Below are 24535 nucleotides of genomic sequence, written 5' to 3'. Positions count from 1 at the left end.
CTTTTTTTTTTTTTTTTTTTTTTTTTTTTTTTTCTTTCTCTGGGAGTCCCTGCGAGACGGGAAGCGTCGAGTTTCTTTTGAAGTTCTTCATAATTAGCCCGATGGCCTCCAGGAGCCCGGTGGCTCCTGCCGTGCGGCGGTGGCCAGCCCTGATGTCACCCCCGGAGGCTTTGATCCCGGTGGAGGAGCGGCACCTCCTGCCAGCCGGGATCACCCTCACCTCCGCCCCCTTCTCGGGGCAAACCAAAAATCGATGCTGTTTTTCAGTCGGGCAGTTTTATGTTCCGTGTCACCCTCCCCTTTTTTTTTCCAAACAACCACCAATAGCTTAGTTCCACCATAACTGTGAAGTTGTTGAGCGATGTCTTGCCATTAGCCTAATGAGCTCTATTGCCAGTCAAGGGCACTTACTATTGGTAGAACATTTTTTTTTTCCCTTTCTTTCTTTTCTTTATTCCCCTGTTCTCTTTGGGGAAAATTAGAGTAGTGAAGAAATAACTGCATTTAAACACTGTATTTAACTAGGTCAGACGTTTCTGCCTGATGTGTTGTGGTACTTCACACATGTGAATTTAAAGACTAGGGAATATAATTTTATCTTAGCCATCAATTATGGATGCTCTTATTTTTTTACAGGAGTCAGTGTGATCTGTTTGAGTTGCCCTGCCCTGATCAAGAAATTCCCAGCAACAAATCAGTAACAATGCTCTGAGTCAGGTCATGTTTTAAGGCTCTTTGTAATGGACATAAGGAAGAGACAAGCAGAATTCATACAAGCCTCTGAGTATAAATTTATGAACAGTTCAGTGTCAGACTGATTCAGCATCTGTCTGGCAACCAGGCAATTGCTGGCTGACAGCAAACGGAGATGGAATTAGCCACGTTTGTTGATGCCACAGCTGTAGCCTGCTATCTTGTCTTCCAGGTATCCTTACTGATGGATGTCCTGTAGGCATCCTGATCTGCCTGTCCAGTAGAAGCAACAAAAAAGAGAAGGGCCAAGGTGACCAGGAAGTGGGATCAGTGTCTCTCTAGCACATGGGTTTGGGTTACTACTTCAGTTTGCCTGTGGGACCCTGATTAGGACTGAGATTCTTTGATTATAAAATATAGTATATGCAAAAGAAGAAGTGTATACTGTTTTGAGAGGATTCCTTTCATCTGCAAGTTCATAGAAATCAAAGCATTTGGAGCTACCTTTTGTTACCTCTAGGACTTCCTGATCTCTTTATCTTCTTTTAAAATAACTTGGTTTGTTAATAGGGTTATTTTTTGTCAAAAGGAAGTACAGATACTTAGTTTGAAACATCATGGAGCTGTTGTTAACATTTCATTTCTAAGTAGTAGTTTAAAACAAGAATATCTCTTGTCATGTTTTTATTTGGGTTTTAAATCTGTTGTGTAGATTCAGCCTAGGATTTTTAATTCTTGAGTCAGGGTCTTCCCAGACAGTTCTGCAGCTGCCCTTGCTGGGCCAGAGAGAAAGATTGGTGCTAGTCATGGAAGCTTACAAGTACCCTGTGTGTTTTGCCTCTGGTGGGGGCAGGAAAAAGGTACTGCAGTTGTCCTTATGTGCTTGAATGTTTATATTAGGATTCCTAGAAGAAGGACATGAGAGGTGACTTGGTTTTACTTTTCTGGTTCTTCTAATTCATCGCCTTCTAGGCCATGGTTTGTTTGAGGCATGTGAATTTATGAGTTCTGCAAATATTTAGAGATGCAGTTTGCATGATAAAGATTTTTCTGGTCAGAATACCACAGTATGTTATGTTTGGGCTTCTTGAGAGATTCAGACTTCTCTTCCAATTTCGCTCTGATTGGAATTGTGCTATTGGCTTCAGCATAAACACAACTGCACCCTTGGCTGGTTAAAAGGAGATGGAGGAAGAGAACTCCTGTGCTTAACAGGATGGTCCTGTACTGTAAACAAGTGCTTTTCATGCTTAACTATCCTTCCTAGCAACAGGAAGAAGGAAATGAGGCTATGCAGAAGGACCCTGACACATTTCAGACAATGCCAGACCCACCCTAGCATTCATACAGTATAGCCAGAAGACTTGGGGAAATAAAAATAACTTCAGATGTTTCCCCTTCCTTCTTGTGCGTATTATAGAAATAAAGTAATCAAATCATCCACCCAAGTTTTTTTTCACATAAAACTTACTTGTTTCATCTCCACTGATGATGCCCCTATATATTTTATAAATTTTCATTGGGTATTATATTGTTCTGCTTACAGTATGATCCTCAGTGATTCAGGGTGAATGATTTATGAAACACTATATCCTCTCTAGTGATGTAGTAATTTTGGTAATTTCAGCAATTCCAGGTTTATTACTTGCTTATACCTATGCTATCAGTAAATCTGACTGGTACAGGCTATCTGGATTGTCTTGTGAGTTTTTTTATTCCAAAGGGGTTTTTTAAGTTTTTTCTTTTTTTTCCTTTTTATTTTGTCTTCCATTTTTCCCCCTTCTCCTGTTTTAAGGAAAAAACAGTCTGTCTTCCAGCAGTGATGAGCAAGTCCCATGAAAGGGGCACAGGACTGGGCTGTGGTTGGAGCTCTCTGGTTCTCTTCACTGGACACTTACTCTGCCATACTTGCTGACACTGAGTACTACCCTATCCCACACAGCAAACCTTTGAAATCAGGAGATGTGTTAGTACAGTATACCATTGACATAACTGGTAGAAGTAAAATGAAGTCAAGAGTGACTTTAATTCACTGAGTTTCATTATCTGAAAGTTACAGGTAATACTACGTGCCTTTCTGAAGTACTTTGGTGTCTTTAGAAGAGCATGATAAGCATTCTTATTTATGTTAGGATGAATATTCTTTCAAATATTGTCTAGTATTTGTTTCCCTTGGGAAGGTCTGTGCTAGATGAGACTGGTTCAGGAAAAAATATTGTCCAGTCTCCCTTCTAATGAAGACACAATGTGATGGCTCACTTATTGCTACTGGTGACATTTTTTTAAAGTCCAAAATGGTGCAGAATTCCTTAGATTTGGTTTTAAATATGATTTATATTTGTCTAAATCTCTATGCAAATGCTCATCTCAGGCTGTGCAAAGAACTCTTCCTGAAGAGATGCATAAAGGACATTTTTTGAAGCCAGGGGTGTGACCTTCCCGGACCTATTCTTGTCATTTACTGAAGATTCAAGATCAAGAAAAATGTATCCCCCTACATTCTTGCATTTTGGGAATGTTCTTTCTGTAACCCTGTAGACTCACAGAACTGGATGCTCTGCTGGCCGCCCTTCCCTCTGCTCTCCGTATGTGTGTCTGAGAACAGATTTCCTGTGCATTAGAAGAAACTTTCCAGTGTAAAGCTTCATGATCTATTTTAACTTACCACCTTCTTTCCAAATATAGTCTCTGCTTTCCTTTGCAGTGTGTGTAGACTTCGCAGTGCTACCATGGCTCTGCTGTATCTAGACCATTCTCTTGAGGTGTGACCATGAGACCAAGTACTGAGAAAAGCATTTTTGAGTATGCAATATCACAGACAGAATACTGTAGCTGTCTGTAATATCTGGAAATAGAAAGTTCATAGTATTATTTGCTTTGGGAAAATCCAGGTTTGCATCTTTAATTCTGATTTAGGGAAAGAGGCACTCAGCTGGGACATTACCAGCTTCATGCTGGGCTGTTCCACTGCAGCTGGTATTTTGTGTCTAGTGTTGTATCATCCATACAGTGCAGTCTGGGGACTGAGTCATCAATGAGGTAAGCACTAGATGGTTGTGATGCAAAGGTAGTCTCTCTTCCATACAGTCCTTCCTCTGAGTGTGGATGGTTTTGAGTTTATGGGTTAACAAGCTAGAAGAAGTAACTGTCAGTATAAAAATCTACTTTCTTCTGTATGAACCATTGAGACAGCTCAGATCAGCTCTTATAGCATTATTATTTCCTAGATCTGAACAGTTAAACCAGACTTTGGTTGGCCATTTTTAGAGGAAGTATGTCATGCTGGACCTGCTCACCTTTGCCTCCCTTTGGAGCCCAGTGAGCCTTGCATTTGAGCTTTGCATACAGTATGCAAGTTTACTAGCTCACGGACAGAGTGCAATGGGACGATATTAATGCTGGGCTTGGGAGTAGAAATGGTTAATGTTTGCCCCTCTGGTATGTCCTTAAAGGTCATTCTAACCAAGTAATTTCTGAGAGAAGAGAAGGTTAAAGTCATCTTCTGTTTCCCAGTCTTTGGAGGAGGATTCGTTTCTCACTCTGGAATCTGTCAACATGACCTCCTTCAGAGGATCTGACTAACTGCTTTCTCTGTCCCAAATAATCCTCTTCCAAGACCACCCTGTATTAATCAGCCCAGATAAATAACCCACATGCCCAATTATTTCTTAAGGTTTTTTTAAGTCACTTGACATCTTGTTCCTCTTCATCTGTGAATCTTCTTAAAAATGAATGGGAGAAGACCATCTTTAATCTATAAAAAGAACTGTTCTTTGGCAGGAAAACTGCCCCATGAAGCTTTAGTCTCCTGTTTGAAAAAAGTTAGTTTTTAAAATGCATTGTTTTTTTAATTTCTCTTTTAATCCTCCTGTATATGCTCAAAATGCAAAAAGAACATTTAGGAATAAATGATGAACCTGATTTACAGTGTAAACCAGGACTTGTGATGTTTCTTTTGTGTCCTAGCACATGCTTTCCAAAAGTGTTCAGCAAATTAGGAAGTACTGCAGCCAACTTTTTGCAGTTAGAAGCATATTTAATAGTGTGAAGATAAGCAGTAATTGCAATCTGTTATGGAGTGTATGGGGAAAGCGCTTGACAGAGACATGGGAAATATCCTTGATTCCAGTACCCCCATGTTAAATCCTGAAATGGCAGTGATTTGATGCTTTTCAGAGTATAGCAGTTGCTCCAGGTCCCCTTGACAGAGGGGATGACCTCTTGCCAGCCAGGGCATGCTCTGGGAGTGGTGGTTGTGCCCCCTCTGCCCTCCTGCCATCAGGCACTGGCCTTCTTTGTGCTCCGATGAAAATCTGGGCTGTTCCCCATGCTTGGGATGGGTCTTGCGGCACAACTGGACTTAGCAGGTCTCATTTAAAATATTTTTTTGGATAGGAATATTTATTCCTCAAAAAGTATTGTTGGGTTTTAAAGACCCATGGATCCATGTGGGAAGGGCTTAATTCCTCTGAAATTCATGGAGGCTTCCACTGATTTCAGCAAGCAATGACTCAATCCCTAAACGTTTTAAATCTTTTCAACAATTGCTGTTTCTCTTGTTAAGTTTTGAGCTGAAAAACTTTTGAAGTTATTTCAATATGCTGAAGACTATGAAAAGGAGATTCAAGTTAATTAGATTTTGGTACACAAAAGTAGCATTGTGTTTCCTATGCTAGCCAAGAGGATTGGTGAGCAATTAAAACTACTATACTATGTAACCTGGTACAGTTGGTAGGGAGGGAAATTATATACAGCCAACATATATCTATGTGGATATTTTGGAAACTAATCACACATATATATATATATATATATATTTAATTTATTTAGCTTTCATCATTAAGGAAATAAACAAACTTAAACCCTCATCAGTGGAAGTAAGCCATTTGGCTTTCCAAAAGCTTTGCTGACAAAAAAAACGGTGTTCAAGCTTCCTGATTTTTTTCAGAGAAAATAGCAATATATGATCTTAAACATCTGTTTCCTTACTTCTTCTTCATCTGTTCCCACACAAATTCCAAACATACTCTGTTTCTTCTCCCAGTGTCCTGTGGTTTATACATAACATCAGCAGCATAGTTACTGTCTTGCTGCAAGGCTCCATAACTCAAAAGAAACAGTCCCATGTTTAACCCAAAGCCAGCAGGAACACAAGAGTGTTTCTTCAGTCATCATCACATAGTTGAGAAACATTTGAGTAACATTCCCCACCACCACCTCTTTCTAGGGCTTTTATGACTAGAAAGCAGTATATATATTTGGTGTCATATATGGTTTCTTTCAAGAACTTGTGTTTTTTTCCTCCAGGAAGTTTTTGGTAAGAAATATTTTCTTAAAATTGTGTGTGCATCCATATCAGCTTGAACTGACTGTTGAGGCAGGCAGCATTAAGTGGAGATCAAGCATGTATTGTTTGACTGTGGAAGGTAGATTGAAGCATAGAGGAAAAACAGGAGCACATCAAAAAAGGCAGCTGCTATTTCAAAAGTAAGTTGCACTTTAAAAGTGAAAGGAGAAAGGGGACCCTCTCAGGAAGGTTGTTAGCTTTCACTTCAAACCCTGCAAGCTTGTCATCAGTTCAAAAGCCATACTCATTATTCTCTTGGACTCACTGGTTCTTCCAGAAACGCATCATAAGATTAGATTATTCTCTTAGAATAAGAAGAGATTCCAAACATGTTAGAAATTTGGCAAGTACTTTTAATGGGATTTTCAAAATTCTCTAGCTTTTAGTGGTTGAATGTTTATTGACAAACTTACCAAGTTTCAGTGTTTGAGGACATTATCCTTATAAAATGCTGTTCTTCATTAATTACATTTTTGGTTTCTTCAGTCCTTGCTACATGCTGATTTCTTGAAAGGTGTGGAACACCAGGTTAATGATACTGCCTAAAGAATATTTGACTGTAAAGGTTTGAGAAAAAACAGACTTAGGAAAAGGAATTTAATTATTTTCAAGCTACAGTCACATATCTTCAAAGTAAAAACCATCTGAGGCCATGGACACGTAGCAGGCTAACTCTTAGGAAGTCATACTGTCCCAGCTTTAAAGGGCTGCAGGCGTATGACATTACACAGAACTTATTTATCATTTTCAGTGCCTGGACTGCTCATTTGTAGACAGCTGCCACAGTTTAGTTTTTTCCCGGTTTGTCTCAGATTTCACATCCGTGTTCATGTATCTGTAGACTGAGTTGTTGGATAGTGTGATCAAGTCTAGTGTTGGGAGCACAATTCACATCAGGAATGTAATTCAAGCACTTGGAAAAATAATTGCTTGTACTTGGGCAGTGGAATTCTATCCAGAGAAGAATATTTCTCATATATACCACAGCTGTTCTCAAAAAATATGATCCTGAATTATCTCAAGCTTCTTAATAGCTCAGGACAGTGTTTTGCAAATTTTGCAAAACACCAGAAATTTCAGAGGGGCATGATATTTTGGGACAGGTAACTTATGATACAGACAGAAAAAAGAGAATGAGCCTTCTGAGCTTGCAAAGTCTTTTGCAGCCATTAATTGGAGCATCAGTCCTGGGTGAGAATGAATCCTCTTTGTGCTCCATCTGTGCCTTAGAAAATGTGCAGGTAGTTAATGGAGTTTTATGGATTACAGTAAGAAGCAAGCAGGTTCATCTCTAGCATTCACAGTGAGAAATCACATTCACTGCATTGCATGGAAAAGAGTCTCCTGCAAACTAATTTGGGAAGATGATTGAGCATTCAATTTTTTTTTTTTTTTTCTTTCTTTTCTGAAAATGTCAAATAGTGAATTTCAACTCGAACGACATGGTCAAAAATTAAGACCAAAAAGAACCCCAAACAAACTAGTTGTTAGGTATGGCATTGGAGTGAAGCTTCAGCAGTAAAGCCCATTTTTGCTGAAATTTGATTTTAACGACATTGATTTGACCAGTCTCTCGCTACAGTTTTTTACAATCTGCTCTCTTAACAGAGCCAGAAGGTGAGATGAGTAAAACTGATGTGTTGAGGTGCTAATGTGTCTATAAAGGTGTCTTAAGTTGAGGCGAGAGGAAACCATCTGCTTGGAAGAACTGTTCATAAGATGTTTAGCACTTAGGTGAAAATTGAGTCAGTGCATGACTATACGAAGATATATCTGCTTTGCCCCTTGTCCCAAAGACCCTGAAAGAGCTGGTGCTTAAGTTGCATGTTATTTCATGGAAGCAAAAAGAAAGGAAGAATGAAAGCAAATGATCTTGCTACTCCTAGCTAGACTGTTATGATTTTATTTTTTTTTCTGAAAGGACATTACTGCAGCATCACACTGTGTGGTTTTTATTTTCTGTGGGAAGGAAGGTATCGTCCAACAAAAGGCTACAGGCATCTTAGAGCTCTCTCTTCTGCAACTGCAGTATCAAACAAGGTGTGAACTGAGAAGTTTTTGATATGAAGTTTTAGACTTGCAAACTTGCAGGGCCAAGAACCAAGATTAACCAAAGTTAAACAAAAAGGAAGTTAGACGTTTCCATTTTCACTTACCAATTTGGGGAAGAATTGGGTCCTCCTAACCCCCCAGGAAGTGGGTAAATAAGGGCTAATGGTTCCCAACCATACACAAAAGGAACTCCTAACCCTGATTTGAGCATGGAGGCCTGCTTTGTGAAACGGACCAACAAATAAAGCTGTTTCCAATAAAAATTTCCTGTTTCCTCTTTAACACATTTGCCTGCTGTTTGCTTACACTACACCAAGAATAAAGACTTCATTGTACTCTTTTTTGGGTTTTTTTGTTTTGGGTTTTGTTTTGTTTTACTTTCTAAGAGGGTTTTTTTGTATATCAGGACATTTAGAAATAATAGCGCGATTTCTTTCTTGCCAGCAGTTCTTTCGTACAAGAACCTCCTGCTGCTGGGGGAGGGCACAGGACACACATCTGAAAAGCTGCACATACATTTCTTGCCTGGAATGTATACTGAATTGTAGTTTATTGTAAAGGTTTTAGCTGGCAAGGATGTTTAATTCAGAAAGGAAGTGGCACTGCAGGAATGGAGTGGAAGGAGGGAATAAGACCAGACCCTTGCCTGCAGCAATTTGTATCAGCTCAGCTGCCAGGTCTTCATCAGAAGGATGCTCATGGTGGAAAATTGCTTTGCATATCATGGCAGATTAATTGGAGCTGAAGTAGGTCTTCCCTAAAATGGCTTGTAAAGCAGTGTAGGTTCATCTCCTTGTGGCTCTCAGCTGACCCCAACCAAGCAGATTTGTGCTTGGCAGTGAGTTTGTAGCTCAGGTAATGATCTGTAACCTAGGTCTCCTGGGAGACTGAAAAAAGGCTTCTGTGTGCCCTGTCCCTTCTAAAACTTTTTTACAAGTAGTGGAAAAATCTGATTTGGGAAGTTCTGTGCTTCTCTCTTTTGCCCCTCATTATCCTGGTTGACACTGATCCAGATAACAAGGACTTGCATATTTTTCCCTGTCCCCCTGAATATGAAACCATGGCAGCTGGCAAACCAAGAGTCCCAGGGCTGATGCTGCTGAGATGGAAGAAAAGCTGGTATTTGGAAAGTGTGGGAATGAGCCTTCTCCTCTAGCGTAATTGAAATGATTTGACCAGAACATCAGGTTTAGCTAATGTATTTTATTCTCAGAGGCCGGTTCCAGTTAAGTTGTGGTAATGAACTTTTTACCTATACAAGTTTTCAACTATGTAAGTTTGTATCTCTTAGTGACCAAGCTTGTTCTGTGTACTCAGCTTTCTGTGCAGCCCATTCAGTGCACCCTGGGCTGGATTCTCCCTCTGGCTGTATTTTGATCTGCAAGATTTTCCCATACATATGCAGTTTTGTTCATAGTCTGACTCTTCAGTAGCCGTCAGGGTTGAGATGGGGAAGCTGGATGAGAAATGACCTTTCCATTCATCTGGTCACAGCACACTGGTACAGTCTAGGAGCAATCCTGGGTTTGGCCAACTGGAGTTGAACAAAAGGACCTTCTTTTTTAGGTCCCATCTCTACTCTGTCTCCCATATCCCTCTCTGACACACACTTTGTGTGGATGAACGTGACACAGAGAACCCTGGCCATGGGGGACTCCCTGGCCCCTTCTTCCAGACAGATCTCCAAACCCTTTGCCCTTCCAAGGACTTGCAACAGGAGCCAGAAACTAGACCTCTGGCTTTTCCAAAATGTTTGAGATGAAAGTGGGGCAAATATTGCTTTTAAACTGTTGGTGCTGTCCTATACCCAGCCCTAGACATTTGGCTAGTCTTATTGATGAACAGATGCACTGGTGTTTTATTATTCTCTGCAAATCTTGTGGCCAGCCAGGAATTACTCAGGTGTTTCATTGCCTAGGTATACTTCTTGGGGGATTCTCAAAGGTATTTTGAAAACAAATATGCTCTGAAAATCCCAAAGGCACCTGACACCTGGGTGCCCATAAAATCTAATTTCCATGTAACTTGCACATATATTTGCAGAAAAGATAAACAAAGTGTCTATAGAGAACCTTGAAAAAAGTCTGATAAATGCATATTCATAATTTTCTAGCTCTAGAAATATTTTACAGATCATATACCTGAGGTGCTCAGTAAAGGACCTCTGAACAAATATTTTAACACATTTAAAAGCCACTGCAGTAGTAAGGAATCTCACACTATTTTCAGTTGCGCTACAAGCATCTACCTGAATTTTGAGTTACATACAGGTTATTGGGGATCACTTTTTTTTTTTTCCCCAGTTTTAAATCAAATAAAATTCTCATTCAATCCAGTCACTTCTGCAGGATGTGACCTATAAGATAGTGTATTTTAAGTACTCTTAAAAATAATTTAAGATTTTTTTACTTTAGTATTTTCACTGCTTCTGAGATACTAATATCCTGTTGTTTGTTCTTCCTTTAGCAGTACAAGTTTTAAATATATTTAACTTCTTTTTTTTCCCTTCTTTATTAACTTTCCTATGTATTTCCTTAGGATACTGAAATTAAAATACTACTTTAAGCAAAACTTTACAATTACTTGTGACTGGAATTGAAGAATGCTTTTTCTTAATGAGTAGCTAAGTCAATATGTCTCTACGTGCTTGTTCTCATGTGGTCCCATAACCCAAAGGTGAAGCAAACACAAGTTACACAAATGCCTGCTTGTCCTGACTTCAGCGAGAGTGGGTTTTTAGCTGTTTATTTATCTGGAATGTTGTGCTTTGGCTCACCTTAACCCCTTGGTTTGGATATGTATCTTAGCAAAGTAGCTTGGCAAAGCACAAATATTTTAACCCTGTTGTAGCAATTTGGAAATTTAAAGAGGGATTGCCGTCATTTTGGAGACACTGGAAAGGTGCCTGCCGTTTCACCTGATTTTAGTTTTGTACCTATATCTCACTGGGAATATTTCATAACATGCCAAAATCTTGAGACATTTTACTTATGTTTGCCTCTTCACTGCCGTATAACCAGTAATGTGTATTCTCAGCAGAACCTTTTGCACGTGGTTTCTACAGCAGGTAGCTATAGTATCCTCTCCAAGTAGGTGGCAAAATTGTCTACTGAGTTGTACATAATGAAGCTTTTCTTTTCTGGTCCATCAAGAACAGGGAATATAATCAAAGCCAAATGAAGTTTAAGACTTTCTGACTGCTCACTGTCTGATCCGTTCTAAGCAGGGAGGTAAATTCCCAGTAACGTTTTTCTTGAATTTTTAGAGCAAAATTAACCCAATCTGTTTTCTGAACTCTTAGAGAACACCCTAAATACCTTTTACATTTTCCTAGTTTGAGCTAATAAGATAACATATCTACTTCTGCTTGGTTTAAATAGCAAATGAACTTATGTGTAATTTATTCATAGACTAATATATCCCATGTTCAGAATGTTTCCTTTCTTTTGATGTCATGTATATATATGTGAATAATTCAATTTTGTGTCATGCTGTTTTGGGCAGTCTGAGGAAAAGTTAGCTGAATTCCCTGAAATATACCAAGTAACTCATAAATGTCTTGAAGATCTCCAGTGAAACTAGGTTCTTGCTGGATAGTAAATATGTGCTTGAGTGAGCTGCAGTACAGTGTATTGGTTATTCTTGGGCTTGGGTCTGTCAGTACTATCTACAGGATGTTAAAGTTCTCGGTATTGCAAGCTCTACTGGGAATTTATGTCAAGACAAAATAGTTGTGCCAAGAGCATCATACGATTTGTTAAACAAATACTGCTCATGTTGATTGCAGTGCTGGTTTCTCTAGTGTTAACAAAACCTGTACAGAATAACCTGTACAGAATAATCCATAACTTCCACAGTTTTCATCTGTGCCAGTTTCTCTAATTATTAAAATGATGAGATGTTGATAAATCACAGGTGCATGCTACTGACTTTCCCAAATCTATATATTGATCATGAGAAGAAAAGCAAACTGGGATAAGCAGACCTGTGTCTTCGTTCAAAGTTGCTGACTACCATCGTGCTGATTTTGTAACGGGAATAGTAGAACAGTAGAAGTGATGGAGAGGAAGGTTTTGCTTTGCAAATCACTAATTGGAGGGTGTCTTGTTTCTGTCCTCTTCCAGAAATTGAGGCCAAGGAAGCTTGTGACTGGCTGCGGGCTGCTGGGTTCCCACAGTACGCGCAGCTTTATGAAGGTAGGCACCTGGGCTTGCAAGTCATTCATCCTCTGGCAATTTCTGGACAATAAGATGTCAATATTCACCAATAAATGAGGTTCAGGGGCACAACTGAAGTGCCAGTACATAAGATGACTTTTAGGGACTGGGCTGCTCTCTGCTACCTACCACATGCATAGATCTACCAAATCCAATGAGACTGAAGCACTCTCGGAGTTTTAAATTTGTTCCGTGTTTCTGTTTTAGTCTGGATCTTCCAAATGTCCTCATAGCATGTCATGTTAGCACCATGGTACATCCCTGTAGTTAAAACACAAATGAACTATATTGTCACAAATGTAGTCACCCACTGCTACAAGCCCAGTCTTAGAGAAACACAGAAACTGTGTCCAGCTCCACCAGCCAGCTCTTCTAGTGGAGCAGAGGTAAGAAATTCTGCATATGTGTGGATACATCTGTACGCCTTGTGATTCCCAAGTCCTGTGTGTTTTTTCAGAGCAGTTTGGGTTGGTGTTGGACACAGGCTCGCTATGAAGGGAAGAAAGAACCTACAAGCCATTGTTGCACAGATGTGCAGCAGCTCCTTGAAGAGACTGCTGCTTCTTGTGTTCACTTGTCCTTCTGTGGGATGGATTCGCTTTTTGTGTCTGTTTTTACAAAGGTTTTGCTCAATTAAAACTGTTGTCTTCATTGTCTCTCTGACATACTAGGAACTTGCAGTTTTGGCATACAGTTCTTACACTCTGATGCAGCGTCACAGACAGAAGTTGCTTTTAAAGTGCAATATCCTTTTTATATATGTATATTATTGTTCAGAATGTCCCCCCAACACCACTTAAAATTACTTGCTTTGTAGTGAAATTATTATGCACTCTTATCTGCCTCTTCTTTTTTATAAAACAAACTGCAGCTGCTGCTTGTAAGAGCGAGCATAGAAAGTCCATTATTTCCAGTGAATAACTGTTGGAAATTACAGCAAATGCTGAGCTGACCTTCTTGAAAAATGATCTCGTTGAGCTTTGATTTGCAGCTGCATTGGCAATATGAGATGATAATAGCACTTTCAAAAGCAGCACTTGGCAAAACTTTTCTTTGCCTGTTCAGAAATTAAATTTCCTTTTATTATTTCTCTTCCTTTTTTTTTTTTCTTTTTTTGTGCTAATGGAGATGCCAAGATTTTCTTGGGATGCAGAAGTGGGACTATACTTCCGGTCTTTGTTAAAAGTGGGGACAAGACTCAGCTGAATATGTGGGCTTGTGGGCTTTATGTTATGCTGAGCTGTAAATCCCCTAACAAATTACTTGCATTCAGAAAACATGTCCTACCTGTGGTAACCATTGCCCAGTCTAGAGACTCTAGACTTACATAAAGTTTCTAATGTGGGACCATGTCCTGCATAACATCAGAAGGACTGCGGAGGTGAGAGCAAGCATTGAGAGCAAGGCCAGCCATACCCATTGAAAAGACAGCTGTCCTTATATGAAAACAACATACTGTTGTCCTTTGCAAGCCCTCCTGGCAGCAGCAGCAACAAAAAAACCCACCAACAGCATAAATTAAGCATAAGAAAAAGAATGGACTTGTGGACTGTCAACTTCTTCCAAGTCACCTCTCTCACTTAAGTTCTCCCATATGTTTTCTTGTGGGTGTTCTAAGGTACTAACTTTCTCAGTGGAAAAACTTACAGCACTGGTGAAAAATACCAGTTAAATACGCTCACCCTCTTTACTTGCACCTTGGACTTAAAATAGTGAAAGGACACCTATGAAGCAATTAGGTACAGGAGTTCTGAGGAGTCACCTATAGGGAGTGGTCCTATGCAGTATGCATTTAAAGTGGAGATTAATCAGTGGACCTTTGTCAGTAGCTTTGCTAAAACTGCAGTTTTCTGTAGAAAAGACAAAATTTCTTCTGTTTTGCAGAATATGTCATAATTTGTTTATTCCTAAAGCAAAATTAAAATATTTGCTAGACAATCACTTGGACCGGGAAAGTTGTATGCCACTGCAGCAGTATATTTGTAGTGGCATTGGTGGGAGTTTTGCCTGGGCAAGGAATGCCAGATCAGGACCTGTATGACAGTCAGGAATCTGTGGAGGACAGTAAATAATATATATGTGGTTGCTGCTTCAGAACTGTAGTAAATTTTCAGCTCTCTGCCAACATTGTTTCCTCCTCCACACTCTCCTAGTTGTTTACCTAAATAATCTCCTAAGGGAAGGAAGTGGTATGGGCTCCACGCCGCTTGGCTTGCTTTCATTTCAGTCCATATCTCATTAATGTTGTAACAGTGACAAACTTTTAAATAGCTTGATTAACGGCCAGGGAGATTTGGGTTTTTATACTTTTCCAGAGATTTGGGGTTTACTGATATTTTTCTTTAATGTGAGATATTAGGACTTTGATGGAGATTGTATATTTATTTTAAATAAAGCTAGCCTGAGTCAATTTATGCTTCTGATGTTGGATAGGGAGCTTGAATTTGCCTCTTTCTCTCTCCCGATGTTTCATCTCTGCTTTGTTCAATTTTCCTCCATTTTGCCTATGAACTTTCCATTATCAAGGCCGCACTTCTACATGAAGTGTGAAGTCAAAAACTTCTACATGTAAAGGAAGCATCTCTGGCATTTGAGGTGATAGCTTGTGTTTACCTGAGAAGTGCCAGTCACTGGCATCTTGGTGAGCTCAACTGGAGGCAGCTGGTTCTTCTGAAATAACACCACTGGGAATAAAAGTAATTTTGATTCCATCTGTCTCTATTTCTACAGATCTTCTTTTTCCAATTGACATCGCTCTAGTCAAGCGAGAGCATGACTTTCTGGACAGAGATGCTATTGAAGCCTTATGCAGGTAGGTGAAAAAATCACACTGCATTTTGTAACAACACCCCTCCTGTGTAATAGAAATTATAACCTAGAACAAACATAACCTCAACTGAAATATATACCATTATAAAAACATTTGCTTGAGACCTTTTAATTATCCGCTATCAGTATGTGGTTTTCATTAGAATAATATTTTGGGCTAAGTAATATTTGAGCATCTTATTTAAAACAAAGTTGGGACGAAAGCGGCATGGGTCTTTGTGACAGGTAGTTCATAGGAATATTTTTTATTATTATTCTTAATTTGCTTTCATTAATAATTCACAAATTAGTTAGGCATGTGAAAGCAGAACTGTGCTGGCTATAGCCATCTGCAAATACAACTGTAGCATCAGTTCCCACACAGGAATTGGTTTTGGAAGCGGTATTAGCAAAGTGATGCTGCACTCTGTTACTCTCCTTTCATACCGTGGTGAGTAGCTATGTATACAAACAAAACAAAAAGCTATGTATACAACCCTCATGCTGACCTCAGTGCATCATGCTGTGTGCACCAAGATCACCAAAGTGAATGCATACAGCTGAAACAGATAATGTGAATGAATCTATGAGTTTATCACCACTGCAAAGACTGGCCTGCCCTCAGCCACGTGCTCCCCTTACTTATATTTGTTGTTTATGGGCTCCTTCCACAAACCAGTTCAACTCACCCCACAGAGTCTGGATAGTCCTTTGCTGGGTTAGCATATTAAATCAGCTCGTTGAAAGGCATAATGAAGCTCAGAGTAGGTGCGAAGGGTGGGGCAGGACCCCACAGCCAGCTGCAGGAGCAGGAGAATGGGTGGGTAGGGAAGAGGGAGCAAGACTTGCTGCTGTATGACAGGATGTTTTTACAGAACTACAACGTCAGCATTACTGATTTTGTCATAAAAGCAGTTGCAATGGCCCCATCTGACACCCATCCATCGGGTGCCTCCTCTAATGTGAGTCCACAATCTTAAATGGCAAAAAATATGCCTTAACTTTTCATATATCCTATTACCTAGAAATAAGTAATTTTCTGCCTCCATCCTTCAGTATGGCAGCTTTCCAAATTGTCTGCAAAATGAATGCTTTTGGATACTGCTTGCATGATGTCTGCAACTCTAAATGTCAGTAATTCTAATGAATTACAAAACCCTTTTAAGAAAGGCTTTATGTTTATAGTGTTCTCATGCCATCACTGCCATACTTGGAAGGGAAAGAGAGGGACTGGAATTTAAAGTTCTTCAGAAGTATTTGCAAGATTTTCAAACTAAGAAAAGTCCAGTCTTGAGGAGGTGAAAGATCTTATTAATGTTAAATTCACACTCAAGATGTGCCCTACTCAAGGGTAGGACTCTTAATAATAATCGATATTAAAATGTGATGCATCGGTCTGATTATTTGTGTGCTCTGGAGCTTGTGAAGTCATTGAACAGAAAGTACGGCAATGTGAATAAATGCTGTTTCCCAGAATCCTGGTCTTCCCTTGCCAGGAAAACAAAATACAGTCAAGCCAGCGTATTTTGGACATAGTGCTTGCCTGCAGGAATACTTTTTAACCTGGGATTATTTATTTATAGGGGGGAAAAAAAGGTAGCAGATTGTTTCTCACTAGTGAAAGTAAGAATATGCCCTCCATATCTCATATCTTAAATTGCTGCTATTGTGATCAGTAAAAACAGTCAGCACATTTTCTGAACATAGGGGACAGTAAAAAGTTCTGTATCCTAAGAATGGAAGCTTATATAGTAAGCCTTCTAATAAAGGTGAGCCAACCAAAATGATACAGGTTTAGAGATACTTTGAGAAACTAGGAAATCTTTAATAAGCCTGCTAATTGTAAACTAACCTCTTCACTTTCATCTTCAAATTGTTTTCTTTGTAATATCCACTGGCATAAGAATCCACTGGTCTCACTGTAGTTTGAGACAAAGATTTTAAAGGCTGAACTATATCATTCTGAAGCCTGTGGCTTCTATATCAATTATCATTTACAGGATAACTTTAACAGTGAAGCTAAAGTGCCTCCAGAAGTGTTCAGATTCCACCTCAGAGTAAAACTGCAGTAATTCACTCAATCGTCTCAGATGTCTGAATTTGGCCCGTTACAATTTGTGTTGGACAAAAGCAGTACATTATCAAAACATTTTCACCTTCAGATTTTTTTCCCCACATCTCCTTGTTTAATTTTATAAAGCTAATTAAAAAATGTGGAGAAGACACATGGTTTGGAATGCTGCATTTCTGCCTGAAGCCTGGGTTTATTTTGACTCATGCCATGATCCGTGTGTAAACAGTAAAGGGGTTTACTCAGTAAAAGACTTGGAACTGTTTCACAACTGTAAGTCTGTCGCTGTTTCTTGACTGAAAATCAGAGTAGTTTTGGAGTTAGTTACATTTTCAGCACAAAACTAAATGAACGCTGTAAGTTGTCTGTGCTGAGAATCTGATTTTCTGTGTAACAACCAGTGTTCTGCCAGGACCTTTTTCTAATTACTGCATGTGAAGAAATTGTTTTTAAAAAGACTGTAGAAATGACAGTGATAGGGATTTTTTTTAATGTTTGCAGCATTTTAAATGAGTTATTAATGTAAGCAGGAAAATTAATGTAACTTTTAAAACAGCTTTTTAGTAAATGCTTTGCCAAATTCCTTTCTAAATGGAAAAGGTATCAGTAGCCACCCCGTTAAGGTTTTTCTGGAAAATTTTTAAGTGAAAAGGGGGTTGAGACTTGAATTACAGAGATAGCATATGGCACTTGGTAACAGTAGAAGATACATGGTTAAGAGATGTCTTTTAGTGATCTTATCTTGAAATGTAGAGTTAAAAATGTAAGAGTGACAATTCTATTGTAATTTGCTAGGATGCTTTGTGTAGTGACTATGCAAAGCCTTGTGCTGGCCTTGGTTTCATAAGACTTTGTGTAGATTAATGACTGGGAATTTATCGCCAGAGGGTAACTGGCTGCATCATGCACTGATGAAACTAAGTACTGAAGCATGTTTATCCTAAAGGTTGTTGCTAAGTACAAAATACATAGCAAGCCATGATGGAAATTCTATTTAATCTTACGTATAGCTAGAAAACTGCCACACTATATACGCAAGAGGTTTCTTAAATCTTTTACCATCGGGACTTCCCATCCAAGAAATTGGTTGTTATAGATTCACATGAGCAGCATTCGCTGATTGTGTCATTTGGTTTGTAGAGAGCTGGCCTCCTTTGCAGATTAGAACATGCAGATGAACCCCAGGAGCCACTGTAGAGGCTGCCCACAGCAGTAAGACAAGAAAGCCCTTGGTATTGTCAATTAGTTACATGTATAATGGAGTTGGAATTTGCCCTATAAAAAGGAATTAAGAATTTAAATCCATCAAGAAAACATTTTAAACTTTAAAGCTAGATCATAGAGTTACTCTGATTAAAAACTGCCACCTAAAAATCATAAATCTAATATTCTGCATTGCTGCCACTTTTCCTGGGTGCATGGGGTGAGAATTTTCTTCTGTTAATGAATTACCTGGGGTTATAGCCAGCGTAGAACCAACTGGTATCCGGATTAACAAAGACTTCACATTATAAACCCATATTTTAATTTATAAATTAGCTGAAGTTAGCTGTTCACACTGAAATTTTTAATAGTGAATGTCTTGTTCAGGCTGCCTTTCTTAAAAGTTCAGGCTAAACTGGTTTGGTCATTTCTGAGAAGACTCGGAAAAATGCATCTGCTCATTTCTGAGAGAAGCTCCAGTGCCTCATGTGTTGGGTGCAGCAGATTCAGGCTTCCAGGGTACTTGCCACTCATCCAGGCCAGCCTCAACTCGGGGGCTGGGACTGAATCAGGTCCTTTTGTATTGGCCACCCTGAGGAAGAAGAGTTTTGCAGAGCTGTGGTGAGGGAGCGTGAGAGCCTGGGTAGGAGTACATGAAGGGCAAGGAAAAGGATGTCAGTAAGATATCATCTGGATGTGAAGATGTATATAGAGAGGGATGATTCAAAGACATTTATCTAAATGATGGGAAAGAATATTATCTTGTCATCCAGAAAGTGGCCATGGTAGGAGGCATTGTAGAAATTGAGACTGTGATAGCCAGTTGGTGAAAACAGCTGTAACTGCCATCTGCAGCAATCCTGCCCCGTCCCTCGCATCTCCCATCTTGTCCTTGCAAAGGTGTCGTTGAGACAGGTTTGGGCAGAATAAGACAGAGTTAAAGAATGAGGCAGACCTGCTGACTGTCAGTAGGGAAATGATAAGTTTAATTTATACCTGGGAATGGAATTACCAGAGGAGAATGTCCAGAGCCAGAAGAGAAAATTGCAGTTCATTAACAAGCATCAATTTGATGAGAGCTGTAGAAAATGGATGTGTGCTTATATGCTTAAAAAGTATTACAAAGCATGAATGAAGGTTAATGACAGTTGTATAGGTAACTCTCATCCTGACAAAGCCTAAACTTTTTAGGTTTAGTTTTGCAGACTCAGTAATGTGTTTAGAAGGCAGTTTTGCAAATGGTACTGTTTTCAGTGTCCTATAGCTCAAGAAAGCGGTCACAGCTAAACATGAGCAAAAGTTAAAGCAGGATGTGTGATGTGTATAATGAAAGTTGCAGACCTGAGGCAATCGTTGCAGAGCATTTGGGTTTTAAAAGGGAAACTGGTTTTGTGATGAAATCATGTCAAATGTGTAACAGAGCTTTTATTTGCCTTACTGCTATTGTATTTAACCTCACTCATTGGGGGTTACCTTATCTTGCCTTCATACTTATTTTTGTGAGGTGTGTGACGGGAGTTTTTTTTTTCTTAAACACCCTCTATGGAAACTGAGGTCTTTGCTCTATCCTTCTGCACCTATTTCAGGGTTTTAATTTGAGTAGGAGAGAAGTCTGGCAGTGTAATCTTTGTGAAATCAGAGATCATCTTTATTAGCAGTCAGACAGGCTGGAGCTAGATAAAGCCTGATACAGGGATTCAGTGATAACTTCTCTCTGCATGTGTCAAAGGTTGCAACACTGTGAAATTTGTAAATTATTACACAACACAGAACTGAAACCAGTTTAATATTCCCAGATCTTGAGGTCCAGGAGTTTGAGAGGAGAATGTTTTTATAGCAGAGAGAGAGGGAGGTGGCTTTCTGCTGCTGTGTGTGGCTTCTTAAAAAACAAAATATCAGTTTTCTTGTGTAGTCATAGATGAGACATTCCCCCTTCACCCATGCCGTAAATACAATTCTTCTGAAATTCACTGGCCTTGTGCATGTACCCACCAGCTGCAGCCAGCAGGACTGAGCCTTCTGCCTTTTAAATCAGAGCAAAGATGAAAATAGAGAGATCTGGATAACTTTCTTAACCTGCCACTACCCTACTATTTGACCCATGGCAATTCTTCCTGTTTCTCTTCTTTTCTGCTGTGTTGTGGCTGGGTCTAATTATAGATCAAACTGACTTCTTTTTTTTTTTTTTACTTCACAACTGCAGCAAAAGCACCAGTAGGAGATTTTCCATTTTCTTTGATGGCTTCAGGATCGAGCCCTGTGTAAATACCATCTGCAGCCAATCCTGTGAATAAAAGGCAAGGGGGAAGAGAGGAAACTAGTAATTCTTCCTGTGCACACATTTTCTAGATTCAAGTTACAAGTTTCACGAATCTGAAAAGACTCATCTGAAGCAACAGGACAAGTCAGCATTCCGTTGGGGCTTTTTTTTAGTTTTTCAAAGCTGCTGATACAGGTTTCTCATCACACTTTGTTCAAATGAATTATGTGGAAATTTTACAACTTCATTCAGAATGAATTAAGCTTTTTAAATCTCAGTTTTTCTCCTGTTGAATTTGGGCTGCAGTCTGGCTGAAGGAAAGGGGAAGCTCTGCTCTTCTGCCTTCCCCCTGCACACACTACCTTTCACACAGCTCAGGGAACTGACCTGGGAGAAATTCAACCCGACAAAGTGTTGAAAGATTAGTTTTCAGCTCAGTTAGTCTCCTCATCCAACCCACAGTACAGCCTCGTGAGTGGAAGTATTAACACAAGGGACCAAACTGTCATTTCCATGAAGGTGCTGCTTCAGCTTTTTTGCATTCTGCATCACGCCCAGCCTACTTTGCCTTGTCCTAGCACCAGCATTTTTCTAAACATGCTTTACCAATGCAGATTTTAGTTCAGCCATGTCCCTGGAGCAATTTCTGGGGAGGCGAGAGCTGGGAGAAGGGCAGGAGACCACAGCAGCCTGCACTTAGCTGTACCTAAACCCCCGTGGAGCTCTGTGTTTAACAGTGCCAAGTTTTGCTCTGCTTTAAGCTGTTTGTGCTAGTCTTGCACACTGAGCTTCTGAGGGAGAGGGAGAAGAAAGATTTTTTTTTGTTTGTTTTAGGGATACCTACCAGATCATTAGCTTATCAGGGAATAGAGGGTTGCTTATATGCATTCATATGGTACTTCAGGATATGCATCCTGACTGCTATCACATTTCACAAGGAGGCTGGTTAACTATTGTTGCTGCAGCATTTTATTTTTGTTTAAAATTTAGTCCTTTGGGACAATATTTTTATGTATAAAAGAAACTTTCAGTTTAGGAAGGAAAAATCAGGTGTGTGTTTTGGTTCGGGTTTTTTTATAAACTGATGAGTTGTCTTGTCCCAGCACTGTATTGAAAATAATCGTTATTCACAAACAAAATAGACACCTAAAAAGTGGAAAATAAGCTTTCCTCTGGGAGGTTTTAGCTTATAAAGTAGAATTTTAAAGTAGCATGCTTTTTTCAGATAGGCACATGTACACTGTCAAATAAGAAGCCTTTTCCGTTACTTTCAGTCTGCCAAGATTGGTTGTTTCAGGGTTCAGATGTCTGCTAAATTATTTAAACAAATGTAATTATTACAATTCATCGGATATAATGCACTTCTCAACTTTGTTTCCATTCACTCCTCTTTACTTTGATTCAGGTAATTGTGACAAATAGTCATCCATCCCTCTCTCTGAAGTTAGAATACAGCCAAATGTAATGGGTTAATGGTTAAGTATAATTGGGGCTCTAATTGAAACTCTGTTTGTGGCTATTTGTATGCAAAGCAGTTTGGGGACAGCCTTCACAAAAGCTTTTGAACTGGAATAGCCTGTGTCAAAACACTGGAGTGTTCTCTTAATATAGTTTCCTTTGCTTTACAGGCGCTTAAATACTTTAAACAAATGTGCAGTGATGAAGCTAGAAATTAGTCCCCACAGGAAAAGGGTAAGTTCCTTTATCATCTTCTGTTACAGCATTGTACATTAATAAAACTGAAAAAAAAACCCCCATCTAGCAGATAGCTTAGCTGCAGTCTAGGATAACACCTGAGTAGAACCTGGCAAGGGCACACAGTCAAAACTCTACTTACATTTCGTTTTATTTTCTCACTGAGTGAAAACTGCAGGGCTTGGCCGCAGGTGAAGGTCATTCAGTTAGCAAACCCTTCCCTGGGATGCTGCTCCCAGTCTGAAAGGCACTGGGCTTCTCTGCCTGCCAGTGAGACTGTTGTGTTTTAGCATATTACCTGCACTCAGACAGGACTGTAAAGGGTAGGAGGAGATCCTGAGCAGCCAGAATGAGCTGACCTGAATGTTAGAACAACATCTTTGGCATCATCTTCGCAGTTTTGGTTCTTTGCCATTATGTTAGAATTGTATTATTTTATTATGGTCTAGCTAGGATCAGTTAGACTGTGCTTGGCCCGCAAAGGAAAGAGCCATTCCTGTGTAGGACTGGGCCCATTGTTTCCTTGTTTTTTAATTACATAGCTCAAAATTAAAGCAGTATATTTACAGAATACATCAGCTGCATTTTTAGAAAGTTCGCATGTTTCCAGGGAGCTCAGCAGGAACTAAAAGTGTTTCCTGAATCTTCAGAATCCCTGTGGAGCATGGTAAGAAATAAGAGAGCATCTACTGTAATTTCAGTAAGGTAGTACCAACAGAAAGCTGTGTTGCTGGCGTTTGCTACTAAGTACCACTCACTAGCTGTCTTAAAACTATGTGTGTGTCCTAGAAGGGATCAGTAGTTGATACTGTTCCGTGGGATATGACAACTGCAGATAAAGATGGCTGAGCTAAGGCAATACAATGTTGCCCTACCCTTAACAAGAATGCATACAAATGCTCTGAGGTTGTTTACCAGGAATTAATCCCCTCTTTCCCTATCTGTTTGTGGTATGTTGGAAACAGCATCCAAGCTCCAGAAGATAACACTCTGAGGCAGTATATGTAGGAACTCCTTAAAAGTAGGGGTAGACAGCTGGATTGCCATTTATGACTCCCAGAAGATTTCTCCTCCTTGTTACTGAACCTTGTTAACACTGTAACGATCAGTATTGCTGTTACAGGTCAGCCCAGACCTGACTTCAGGTCCAAACCCCAGATCTTCCGGAGCCTGGATGTTACCCTTTGTTTCAGTCCTTCCTGATTTTCATTCACCACCCATGTTCTGGCAGATGGACTTGGATCCTATTCCCTTTTGTTGTTGACTTCATTAAAATCGATACTTAGCCTTTAAAGCTTTTTAACACTAGGGAAGAATTGTGCTGACAGAAACATATGTTTCCTTATGTTTGCATTGACCCCTTTGCAAATTAAGATCACTTTACTGCTCCTTTTTTTCCAGTCAAACCACATTCACCACTGAACCATCATTGTTATCCATTGGCAGTTTCACGTGACTTTTTTTTTCCTTGTGAAAACTTTAAATAAGCAAGCCAGTCCTCTTAGGTTTTCATCTGAGTCATGGACAGAAATAGTCTGTAGTAGTTTGGAAACAAAGAAAATGACGCTTGCTCTGTGTCTCATGTATTTGGTTATAAAAAATAAATATGGTGTTTCACTTATTTTCCTGAGCTGATGAAATGTGCTATAAAAAAAACAACCCAAAACCCAAGGAGAGGATCAAGAGCTAAAGTATGAATAAATAAAATACTTGAAATATGAATAATTTACTTGTTTTTCAGATAATAAATGTTTGTGTTGCTGGCACACAAATAGTTACAGTTTGGGGCATGCATGTGTGTTTGTTTTTAAATTAAAGCAATCTAAACAAATGAAGTGAAACTCATGGAGCTGGGTGGCAATTAGCGTTTCCTACTCTGAACACCAAAGGTTATTTTGTGGTTTCATGGTGTCGTATTAAAATATCTTCATTTGTTTTATTCTTCCAACATGAAATTTTCCAGATATTTGGAAGACCAAATATGTCAGACCCAGGATCATTCCCTTTCAGTATTTAGATGAAAAGATTGTAGGCGTAAATGATGTATGTGTAATTGTGCCCTCAGGCGTTGCTCATACATCAAACATCATCAGTGGAGATGTTATTTACAATTTACTTACGTGCTATACTGTCAGTGAGCTCTTGCTGCTCGCTATCTGTGAGTGTTAAAGTTTGCCTGAAGCAAGACT

The 24535-nt window shown here is 39.4% G+C and overlaps 1 protein-coding gene across 3 annotated transcripts in view; it reads left to right on the top strand.

The window, feature by feature from the left end:
- The window catches only part of DLC1 (DLC1 Rho GTPase activating protein), a 232739-nt gene that overhangs the window by 194268 nt on the left and 13936 nt on the right, over positions 1 to 24535 (top strand). For all 3 annotated transcript variants that reach the window (XM_026846700.1, XM_026846702.1, XM_026846701.1), the window contains 3 exons: positions 12217 to 12288; positions 15040 to 15121; positions 22280 to 22343. In XM_026846700.1, coding sequence (XP_026702501.1) covers positions 12217 to 12288; positions 15040 to 15121; positions 22280 to 22343 — 218 coding nt within the window. The remainder of the gene's footprint in view (positions 1 to 12216; positions 12289 to 15039; positions 15122 to 22279; positions 22344 to 24535) is intronic.

The sequence above is a fragment of the Athene cunicularia genome (genome assembly GCF_003259725.1).
Source record: "Athene cunicularia isolate RWA chromosome 4 unlocalized genomic scaffold, athCun1 chr4_part1, whole genome shotgun sequence".
NCBI classification, from domain to species: Eukaryota; Metazoa; Chordata; class Aves; order Strigiformes; family Strigidae; genus Athene; species Athene cunicularia.
This window is presented reverse-complemented; position numbering and strand designations above follow the sequence as displayed.